The following is a 12554-nucleotide window of genomic DNA, read 5'->3' on the forward strand; positions in this document are numbered from 1 at the left end:
AAATTCTAATTTTAGTTTTATTTTTTTACACCTAATATTTCTTTAATTATTTTTATTAGCAACCAGGCCATGCAGATAAATTTCATACCAGAATTTTGTCACTTTACAAACTCACATATGATGCCGATGAATCATATATATATAAATATATATATATATATATATATTATCTGTTCTATTATAATAAGTGCGAATAGCTCATGAACAATGTTTTTGTTCATCTGTGTGTATTTCACTTTTTTTGTGTTGTGTCGATTTTAGCCTTATGTTTTGTTCTTTTGTGTCCATTTTAAGTAAGGATTTTTCTTTCTTTTGGTGCAAGTGCGTCAGATGAGGGTCGATTGATGGGATAAGTGGTCAGGTTTAGTCTCTTTTTTTTTTTTTTCTCTTTCAGTCTTTTGTCTTTCTTATGGATATTCTCTTTCCTCTGCATCTTCTGTTTCATCTTTTCTCCGAAACTAATTTTTTTTCCTTTTTGTCTTCGTCTTCTCTCTTCTCTACATCTTCTCTCTTCTTTTTGTTTTCCTTTCTGTGTCTTCTCTCTTTAGGTTTGTTTTTTGCAATGTTGGTTTTTTTTTTTCCTTTGATTTCGTTGAAGTTGATTTTTTTGCTTGTGTGATGTGTATGTTTTTATCTTCATATTTGTGGTGAACTATTGGGTTGTAGCTATTTTTTTGTTGTGTGATTTGCATATTTGTAAAAAAAATAGATGGATTTCTTTTTTTGGTTTCGTGGGGGATTCATGGTAAAGGTGTACAAAAACTGTTAAAATCAGCTGGGATCGACGTGAACCGGCCTCTAGAGTACGGATCTGGCTGAAACTGATAGAGAACCAATTGGTCGGCGATAAAAATAGGCTGCAACCAACGTCGGCCGGTTCGGTTTCGGTTTGAACCTGGTTCAGACCGTTGAATCGGCCAATCATATATATATATTTATACGTGTATAAAGCAAAGTCGTTTCACTTAAGTAAGTGAAACGACGTCATTTTAAGTGAAACAATGTTAGGGTTTGAAACGACGTTGTTTACACCAAACGGCGCCGTTGGGGGTTAGGGTTGAAGCCCTAACCTCTTACCCCTCTATCATTTTCACTGAGTCGTTTTCCTCTCATCTCGCTCTCAGCTCTCTCTCTCCCCGATGATGCCTTCTCCCTTTCATCTCCCTCTCAGCTCTCTCTAAATAAGTGAAACAATGTCATTTTAAACCCACGGTTTTGAAAAAATATATATGAAATGACGTTGTTTGGTTTAATACACCAAACATACATGTTCGGGGTTAGGCTCTCTCTCTCTCTCTCTCTCTCTCTCTCTCTCTTCCTCCCTCTGATGCAATCTCCCTCTCAGATCTCTCATCTCCCTCTCAACTCTGTCTCTCATCTCCCTTTCGGCTCTCTCTCTCATATACAATTCATTTTTCTAGTTTTTGTTGTGATATTTTATTATTTGTTGTGAGATTTGCACACTGATATTTGTTGTGAGACACTGAGATTTGTGAATTTTTTTTTATGGGATTATGAAGTGAAACCGACGGTAAACGGCCGAAATTATGCCGGCTGGTTTTATCTCCTTCATTAGTCGGTTTCAGTCGATATCACCCCCATGAAAAACATGTCAATGAGGTTTCAGTTTCGGACCAAAACCACACTGAGATGGTCAGTTTTCACCCTTAATCCAAAGTATGGTTGTCTCTTTTTCTCCGCATGTTCTATTTCTTCTTCTCTCCAAAACCTTTTTTTTTTTTCATTCTTCTTGTTTCTTCTTTTGGTTCCATGGGGGATCCAGAGCATAGATTTCGTGGGGGAAATCCAGACTATATAGTTGGGCAAAAAAAAAAAAAGAATAATATCGTTTCTTATTTACCTGTTTTTTTTTTTTTTTTTTTTTCATGTTGCGGTAGATCACTAAATTTTTTAAGTTTCTGATTTTTAATTTTACATCCTCTTTGCCCGGTGGAGATTCACAGAATGGTAACTATATATATATTTTTTAAGTCTTTCGTAAATCATGTTAGGTAGAGAAACGGTGGTGGGTAACTGAGGGGAGAGAGGATCTAAAATAAACATTTAGGGTTTGATGGAACAGCGTCGTATGAAATGGGATGGGGTTCCGGCCTTGTGTTTTGAAATTTTGGGCTTTACATATGAAAAATCAGAATGGGTTTTCCGAAATTAGCCCATGTAAAAAATTTATCATACATGGCCAATAGTCCTTTTTTTCTTTATTCTTGCAAATTGATACTAATTCTTCATAAAAATTTTATGAAAAAAAATTAGCTCTTGAAAAACTAAACTTTGATGTTGGGCAGCATTTTATTTTCTTTAATTTTGAGATCTGTGAATGTTGAATTGAATTATTACATTTTAGTATGAATATGTAGTTGCTTATATAATTTTTTTTTTTCCATTTTGTAATGATTTTTGCTTTTTCATCTATTAAGATATATAATTTTAAAAAATAAAATCTTTGCTTCATTTTCCTGTGAATTGAATAATTTATTTATTAACCCCAAATTAATAACATATTTGAAGCAAATTTACAGTTTGAATGTTACTATATATAATTTTTTTAAGTTTCTGATTTTTAATTTTACACAAGGCCGGTATGTTACTATAAAATTAATTTTTTTTGGTATAAATAAAATTGATCTGATTCTTTTGTTTGGTTTTAGATGATCGAACATCTGGTATTTTTTTTTTTTTTTTTTGGTGTATTACTTTATTTTGAGATGTATAGCTTCGATATATGGTTAGTTTTCTCTCTTTTTTTTCTTTTTCTTTTTTAACATGTGTATTGCTTTATTTTGTAAACCTATATTAGACTTTTTTGGCATGTATATTATTATGGTTGATGTGTATATTAATTTATTTTGACATATATGGTTAGCTTATTTCCTCTGCAAGTAGGCAATGTGCCTTGCACGTTACTCCACCACTAGTACGTGCGCGTGTATATATATATATATATATAAATATATATCCGATTACAAATCACATCATGTATATATATGTGTATACCCGAGCAGTACGTACGATATGAAATTAAAAGACTAGAAAGGCCTGCCCATTTTGCATTGAAGCTTACGTACATATGCATATTTCAACATCAACTTGGCATCATATTTGATACATACAAGTTTCAACGTGTTGCTTATTTCATTAATGTTACCATAAATATATATATATATATATATAACTTGTCACGTACGCTTGGAACAGAGAAGCTGTACTCCATCACGATCGAGCTAGCTGCATGCAGCTTATTTCAATACTATCATATATAAACTCGTTATTAGAAGGCCGTAGTACTGATCTATATATCTTCAAACCCTGAAAATCACAAATAAAAAAAAAAACATGAATGAAGAATTAATTATTACATGCTTTTGATATTTATTAATGCAAGTTAACAAACAAAAGCAGTACTAATTAATTAATGTGCAATTTCATGGATCGAGGCTTACTGAGTATATTCAATTCTGATTTTTCCGGCATTAAGATTAGCTATTGCAGAGAAAGCTTCTCGAGAGAGATCGATGGTTCCTTGACATCCTGGTGGACAGTAATCGACAATTTTAACCACAACGCTCGTACTCTTGCAAGGTTGTGGTACACCCTGATTTGTTGATCCGATGCATCTGACTCTATAACTTCTCCCACAGGCTGCCCGATTCCCCCATATTGCATCGCTTGCGGCAGCTATCATGACACCATTGTTTTGAAATCCATAGCACGAAGAGGCTGCAGTAGTCAACGATAATAATTAATTGTTGAAACTTATGAAAGGTTCTTATAATTAAATCTAATCACGTAATTGGAGTTTGATGCATGCAACAGGACAGTACATAGCATTTGCCCTCCCCATTTGAAATTGAGCATGCTAATTTGCATGCATCACACTAGCTAGATTGATTTCATGCATATTCAAGAGTTTACTAATTTGATTTAGATGAATTTGAGCACATGAAGAAAATAGAGATTTCTAACTTGATGGGGATGGGATTTGAGTTAAGTTGAATTATTAAGAAATCTAATTAAATTTTTCTTAATTTCAATGAATCTCACATTGTTAGAAAAAAGAAATATGAGTGCTTAAAAATAAAAAGAATTACATTTACAAGGCGATGCAAAGAATATGTATATTTTCAACATTATTAATATGACAGATATTGATTGGAAAGATAAGTTTAAAAAATATAAGAACTCTTTGCATCGAAAATATGTCTACTTTAAAAATCTGAAAGATATAGATAAAGTATGATATGAAAGCTCATAAGATATATATATATATATACACACACACATATGCATCGATGTTAATTAATTGATACATATAAATGGATATACTCACGAACATAAGGAGGAGTGTAGAAAGTAGCCGTCCCCTGTGCAGCATTTGCCACTGATGTGAGACTACATATGGTCATGGACACCATGATCAAAGCACGAATACCCAACCCCATCTTTTTTCCCTATCAAAAACTACAGGATGAGTCTATGACACTTCTACTTCTTTGTTGCAAAAAGATGTAGAGATAATGACTCAAATTTATAGAGTAAAATAAGAAGACTAATTGGTATATTTTTTTACACTAATAAATAAATAACATGTGGTTATGTGAGAATACCTCACACCCTATAAAATAATTGCCGTGAGAAGTAAAATAATAAATAGTGATTAATGACAAAAAAAATTTCTAGGTATTTTCTGTCTTCCTTTTCGGCTCAAAGGTACGTACAATAATTTTATATTATTTCACTTGGAACTACCTTATTTTCTTGTCGTCTCAAATGAACGTGCAAAATTGTCAGGGCGGCTATGCCTTCTAGCCTCACGACTGATAGTAATCTCAATACAAGTTTTAAATAGGGAAAATGCTAGGATCCTGTTCGTAGCTCCCGCTTCAAAAAAAAATTTAATTTTTTTTGACTTAATAATTAAGAAAATATTATTTAATAATATTATAATTTTTTTTAAATATTTAAAATGGTTAAAAAAATGATGTAAAAAAAAACTTAAAATGGACTACTGATTTTTTATAGTTAGAGCTCCTAGCGGTAGGTGTAGACACATAATTTAAATAGATTAATGTATGTTAATTGAAAAGTGATCTCATTCATCTTTTAATTTAAACAGAACCTACGTCTTTTATAAAAGATTTTATTAAAAAAGAATAATTTTTATATATTTTTTAAAGCAAAATCTACAATTTTATAAAAACTTATATAAAATTCATCTATTTAAAATTTCTAGAAATCATTTTTCATCCAACTATATCTATAAATTTCGAGAACAGCTAGGATTGGAAAAGGCTAGATAAGATCAGTAGTACTAGAGGTTGCGTTGATTTTTTATTTTTATTTTTTTCAATTTTTGGACCACAACGGGAAGTGAGAACAAATTGCCGTGCTCGTGAGGGGGCTCCCATTATGGCCAGTTCATGGAATATATCTAATAATATTCTTCAATTAATATTATAAACGACAATGTTAATGTGTCTATCAAATGTGTCCACCAAATATATACTAGTGTAAATGAGTTTTTTTATTTTTATTTTCTTTATTTTAAACAATTTTTAAACATCCTTAACTATTAAGAACAAAATAAAAAATATATAAATTCACTAATAGTTATTTCTTCTTTTTTTTCTTTTTTTTTTAATGAAAGAGAAAAATGTCACATATCCTTGAGTGACCCCTCCAAATTTTATTAAAGAAAACCCTCACATATGGCAGATGAAAACCGTGGTAACAATCCAATACTTGAAACAAAAACCCAAGCATGCAAAATACACTAAACAATAATCCAAAGACCTATCACTAACATTAAATTACACTGACAAAGTTAAAAAGGACCCAACACTAATTTCCTTCTCAAATATGGCAGACCTCCCTTATCAAGTCTTAAGAAACCTCTTGCCATCAGTGGAAGCTCCAAAGCAGAAGAATAAGTAAGATTACTCCCCTGAGCTCCAATTTTAGCTAGAATATCAACAACCGCATTGTATTCCCGATAAATATGTTTAAAAGTGCAACGAACTTGACCAAGAAATCTCATGATTTCTTCCCAGAAGTCTTCTAGATACTAGAAACCACACCTTTCATTTTCAATCCAATCAATAATCAATTTTGAATCCATCTCAATCTCAATAGCTTCACAACCCAAATGCCTAGCATGCCTCAAACCATATAGTAAACCCATAACCTCAGCATGGTTATTAGAGCAACAACCAATATGAGTAGAAAAACCCAACCGCAACTCACCATCATGATCACGAATTAAACCTCCTACTCCTGAAGCACCCGGATTGCCCAAAGAGCAGCCATCAACATTAAGTTTATACCAACCAAGCTTTGGTTTCTCCCATTTAACAATCTTCTCACCCCTCATACAAACCCTTGGAATAGAAAGATTTAATGAGTGAAACAGCTCCTCGTCCCTTGTACTAATATTGTTTTGATCTTTGAACTTTAGAACAACCCCAGGACAACCAATATTTAATCGACATACAGACCATGTCAAAGGATTCTAGGGTGCCCTCCATCCGAGCTTTACATCTCCTCGTGATAATAATATGAAGGATACCAAGGATCTGTCCACTACAAGAAGAGCGTTTGGCCCGACGAAACCAACACGCCATTCGCTCTTTCCAATTCCTTCCAATCAAATTTGGCATACCTAAAAGCAAACAAGCCCGACACCAAATCTGTGATGCCAATTCACCCAAAGCAAGAAGATGATCCTGATCTTCATAGGCACCCAGAGCACAACAGTCACACTTTGAAACCAGAATAATACCCACTCTCCTCAGACGATCATCCACATGAAGACAACCATGCAAAGCTTTCCACATCAAAATCGACATTTTTTTTTTTGTATAAAAGGGTGTCATACCCAATTCATCCACTGAATCATAGGTGATGGAGTACGAAGACACTCCCAAGCACTTTTAGTGGAGAACTTCCCATCCGCCTTAGGAATCCAAATAAGAACATCCTCACCATATTTTAAATTTCTCAATTTTTCAATCAACATATATGTTTTCTCCACACCAACCAATCTTTGAAAATTGTCAATATTCCACTCAGCTCTAGATTTACACTCTATCAACGTTAGCGTAGGTAGATCCGTAATCTGTTGTTGATCACACAGAGGGCCCCCCCAACCCAATGATCCCTCCAAAAAGATAAATTCTCATTTTTTACCCTCCACAATGAGTTTTTTTGCACAAAAGGAAGACACTTCATAATCATACGCCAAAAGCAAGTTCCCTTCCTGGGATCAAACTAGCGAGATATGTTCAAATCCCACATATTTTGCTAAAAACATTGAGACCAAAAAGATTTACCTTGGAGAAGATTCCAAGCAAGCTTCATATGGAGAGACCTCTGAACTTCATGCAGATTCCGAAGACCCACGCCCCCCTAAAAAACGGGCTTACACATCGCATCCCACGAGCACTTTTAATAAGCACTAATAGTTACTTCCTTAACCATTAAGAAACAAAATAAAAACAATATATATGAGTGGACACATTTGATGAACACATTTGATAATCATACTATCATTTTCCTATTACAGATTAATTAGTCTTGACCAGAATATTGCGTAAAAAACAAACCAAAACAAAATAAAATGGATACCATCGGTCTGAAACTGGACTAGTTACCCTCTCAAAACCCTCCCAGACTCAGAGTTAGTGAAAGGGGGTGGAAGCTTCAGCTCCTCCCCCCTAATCTCTTTTCCTTCCGCTCCCTTCTCTTATTGTCTGTGTAGTTTTTGTGTTTTTCAGGCCTAATAAGGGAGGATTGTCGTTTGGGTCTTTCCGGCCGTCACTTTTCAACACGCGCCCCATCAGGATGATGCCCAGCTGCCGATCTTCAAGACTACCGAATCAAGCATCCATCAGAGTGGAGCGTAGCCCGCATGCGCGGGAGGAAGTTTCTGGATCTCGTCTGCACGTGTCCATCAAGTGACACCAGGGAGCTTTCTGCAGATGCCACGCTCAGCTTCTCCGAATTCCTCGACTCTGGGACTTCCAAGATTGACTGTCGACTTTCCTTCCAGAGTGACCAGTGAACTGCACGCGCCACTGCCGACGCTATGTGCACTGTTCATTCATTTCGTTGTTCAGTTTTTTGTTTTTGTTGTTCAGTTTGTTCATTTTGACCCGAGTGAGGTGTTGAGCGATTGGATCGGACGCAATCTAGGGCAAGAGCTGTTCAAGAGATGTGGATGATGTTACGGCCGGTGGTCATACGACCAGTGCTCGTGCGTAGGTGCTGCCTGTGCAGTGGAGGTTGTTTGTCCGTGTGTGAGCTAGGTGCTCGTGTCGTCGGGGCTCAATTTGCCGATGCTTGCGGTAGGCGTGATGTTCGGGTTCATGCCAGTGCTTGTGGCTTTGTAGTTGGTTATGTGTTTTTATCTATAATTTTTTTGTTATTTTAGTTAGTAATATAATAGAAATAGGCTATTGGATTTAATATCCATAGCAGTGCCCCGTACTCTTCCCTCCCTGAGAGGACAGAGGGAGTTGTGAAGTTCTGTTTTTACAGAGCGCTTTCTCTGTTAGGAGCGAGTTCCTAAAAGTTAAGACAATGTCTGCTACAAAGGAATTTATGTGTGGGGAAGCCTCATAGCTTATGCGTAGTTTGGTTTATAGTCTGAATTTTTCATGTACTAATAAGTCACATTTGTAACTTTGGTTTATTGATGAAACGAGTCTATTTCCATAAAAACAAAAAAAATGGAAAAATACGTACTATGTTTATGGACCCAACTTCTTGATGTATTTTCAATTTTTTCGTGCTTATTAATAGGGCATTAACTTTGAATGTTTTCGCTATGTTTATGATACTTATAATTTGTCTTTTTGTTTCGTTGCATTCCGATTCTAACTTCCTAACTTTGTTATGTTTGTCGTTATGTTTAATTATTTTCTGGATACTTAGGGTCCTGACTTTGATTGCAGTACTTTCTCATATGAATTATCCTTATAATTTGTTTTGGTTAAATTGGAATCCGATCGTTACATTTATCAAATAGTTATCTTTCTCTCCTCTTTAATTAATAATATCAGATAAAGTCTTAGGATGCTAACTCTGATCCATTTAAAAGAAAAAAAAAAATTCATGTGTTTTTAAATTTATCTACTTTTTTAAAAATTTATGAACGAGACTTACACACCTTACGACTGTATAAATTATTTCTCCTATTTAATAAATTTTTTTGTTGCATTGGATGCTATAATCCGAAAAGAAATAAATACTATATTAAACAGTACTTATAAAAAGATTAATGTTGCTTAAAGTTAAAGTCTACTAACAACATGAAATACTGTAAAATTATATAAATATATATATATATATGTTGTATTTATCCATCTATTTTAAAATCTTAAATTGATCGTTCCTCCCTCCAAAGTCACAGCCACTAATTAATGATATAAAAAGTAGTGGAAGATGCAATATACATAGGGTGGCTCTACAGGGATTTTCGTTGGAACTTCAGCTAGTGTATTTTAGGTTTTATTTTTTATTTATATATATATTTTTAATACTTTTAAATATTTAAAAAAATAAAAAATTTATAATGTTATGAAAAAATATTTTATTAATTACTAAATTAAAAAAAAAAAAAAAAAATCTCAACGAGAGCTCCAGCAGAATGAGCAACATTTTTGTTTCCATATATATGGTAGGTGACCTCGAATGTACAGTCTCTGGCCTCTTCTTGTTCTTCATTTTAAGATGAGTTATACTCATTAATCATTATTCACTTCTATATTTTATATTTATAATTTTTTTTATAAAATATGAGACATAAAATAGTAAATAATAATTAATAAAAATTTTGTCTTTAAAGAATTAGAAGTTTGGCCAGGTCATAAAGCGTCGATGTGACTATTTTTTTGGTAGCACGTACGAATCGATCATGCAACTATTAATATGAAAATTTTAAAATCAAGGTGGTATTTCAATAAATATTATATTCCAAAATATAAAGGTTGCAGTTTACAACTATCATTAATCCCTCATTTATGTGCAAAAGAAAATATATATATATATATATATATATATGAGAAAGTACTACAACTATAAAAAGATCTCACAAAAATAAATACAAAAGTTAATATGATTTCATATGATATATTATATTTATTTTACAATAAAAAAAGTTTTACCATATGATATATCATCTTAAATTACGTCAATTTATAAATTTATTTTTATAAAATTTCTTTGTGATTAAACTATTTATCATTGAGTCATTTATATAAGTAGTTAGTACCTTTGCCTTTGCCTTTGACTATACGGGTAGGAATAGTTCGAGGTTGAAGATGGGCCAATCACAGGCCTATCCTGGTTTGAGCACAACTGGGCCTCATTTTTCCTAACAAGGAAGGTGGGCCGAGATATGGATCTCACCCAAAAAATAAAATGAAATAATTACAAAAAAAAAAAAAAATTACAAAAGAAAGAATGATACGAGCATGGTTGGAAAGAGACCCACCTGCCCCCTTATGGTGTCTTCCACATAATAAAAGCCCTACTTATCAAATCTATTTCACAGGTCAGTCCACGGACCTATATCTTACTTCTTCCATATAGTTTTGAAAACATACTAACTATCAAGCGTTCTTGAAATGGAAAATTTTATGCACTATATTATTATTTTATTTTTATCTTAATATATAAGATGTGACATATTTATCATTATTAAATAATTATTTATTAGATGATTTTTATCATCCAATAATAGATAAATATGTTACATCGAGATGAAAATAAGATGAGAGTATAGAGTATAAATTTTTTTATATAGATAATGTGATAATTATAATATATTATATAATTAAAATTCATTATATAAATATCTGTTTTAATTTACTTGGCATGATATAATAGGACGTGAGTATCACATATCTATATTATAAAATTGCATAATAATTACTAGATTTGACTGTTTTCCATGTTATGGTAACAATTGCGCACCCTCATCAAGTACCTATGTGTATTCATTGACGGTGATTTAGCAAAAATATGTTAAAAAATAAATGTGAAATGATATAGACATAATAATTGCACAACTTTTACACAACTTGTTAACATAATATTATTATCTATAACAATTATAATATAAATTCATTTTTTTCGATATACATTTACTGATATGTCATATTTTGGATAGAAGTGCTACAATCATAAATAGATTTTATAAAAATAAATCTGTAAATTGACATGATTTTATATGATATGTTAAATCTAATTTACAATAAAAATAAATTTATAACATAACGTATTATATCAAATCACATCAATTTATAAAAAATAATTAAAACATCTCTCTATTTTGAATGGTTGCTCATCGTTGATCATTGTTTTCCTTAACTCTACGTATGTAACATTACAAATATCATCTTGATTCCCCAAACTGTCTATTTAAGTTTTTCCAACAAAGCCATACCAACTCACAACTATTGTTACGCTGGTTGTGCATTTCTGCCGCATCATTAAAGCCAAAACTAATGATGCAAATAACCCCAAACACTTGAAGACTTAAATCTTCTGGGGGTAAAGTTAAGCCAAGTCATACAACAGCAGATCAAGTTAATTTGTGAAAAATAGTTAAAACATCTCTCTATTTTAAATGGTTGCTCATCGTTGACCATTGTTCTCCTTAACTTCATGTATGTAACATTACTAACACCATCTTGATTCCCCAAATCGTCTATTTAAGTTTCTCCGATAAAACTATCACCAACTCACAATTATTGGAATGCCGGTCTATGCGTTTCTGCTGCATCATCAAAGCCAAAACTAATGATGCAGATAACCCCAAACACTTGGGGAGTTAAATCTTTCCAAAGATAAAGTTAAGCCAAATCATACAACAGCAAATCCAAAGAAATGCAATAAAATGAAAATTGAAAAGGGCTTTATGGGTATTTGAAGCCGGCAACATACTTGACATGTATGAGGAATAAAAGTAACGGTTCTATGTCGCTTTATTTTGCCCCATCGTTTATGTATTTAATTTTTTTAATTTTTTTTTACTTATTGGTTAAAAAAGTTATTATTAGTTTATTGATATATTTTTTTATTTTTTAAAAATATTTAAATATGTTAAAAAATATATAAAAAATAAAATTTGTATATATAGACACGCCCAATGGTCAAAACTGGCCGGCACATTAGTATTATTCTAAGAATAAATATGGATAGAGATTCTCTCCAATTTTCTGTCCTACAAGTACTATCCATAATTAAATAGAGATAGACACAACATGTAAATTTCACGACACGAATCCAAAACATATTTCTCCATTTTTTCTCTTTAGAAGAATTATTTTACGTATTTCCTGTCTTCCTCATCGGCTCAAAGGTACGTACAATAATTTTATATTCTTTCACTTGGAGCTAGGGGTGTAACTGGTCCGGTACGGTCCGGTCTGGTTTTGGATAAAATTTAGGACCGAACTGGTATGTACCGGTTTTGTATTTTTCAAAACCGATTACGCACTGGTTATCCTCCTAAACCGGTACCTCCGGTTTTA

At 32.6% G+C, this 12554-nt stretch overlaps 1 protein-coding gene across 1 annotated transcript; it reads right to left on the bottom strand.

Moving 5' to 3' along the window:
- Positions 1-3039: 3039 nt before the first annotated feature.
- LOC118349307 (EG45-like domain containing protein) lies at positions 3040-4512 on the bottom strand. Its single transcript, XM_035693522.1, has 3 exons — positions 4349-4512; positions 3462-3738; positions 3040-3327 (listed from the first exon to the last, which is right to left on the bottom strand). The coding sequence occupies exons 1-3, from the start codon at positions 4458-4460 to the stop codon at positions 3321-3323; spliced, it is 396 nt and encodes a 131-aa protein (XP_035549415.1). The 5' UTR covers positions 4461-4512; the 3' UTR covers positions 3040-3320.
- Between the last annotated feature and the right edge of the window lie 8042 nt (positions 4513-12554).

The sequence above is a fragment of the Juglans regia genome, chromosome 8, assembly GCF_001411555.2.
Source record: "Juglans regia cultivar Chandler chromosome 8, Walnut 2.0, whole genome shotgun sequence".
NCBI classification, from domain to species: Eukaryota; Viridiplantae; Streptophyta; class Magnoliopsida; order Fagales; family Juglandaceae; genus Juglans; species Juglans regia.

What these genes read in the sequence shown, in the direction of transcription:
- LOC118349307 (XM_035693522.1), bottom strand. Translation starts at nt 4,460, where the DNA reads ATGGGGTTGGGTATTCGTGCTTTGATCATGGTGTCCATGACCATATGT. An exon ending in CTACACTCCTCCTTATGTTC is followed by an intron (nt 3,739 to 4,348) that starts GTGAGTATATCC and finishes TGACTACTGCAG; the next exon opens with CCTCTTCGTGCTATGGATTT.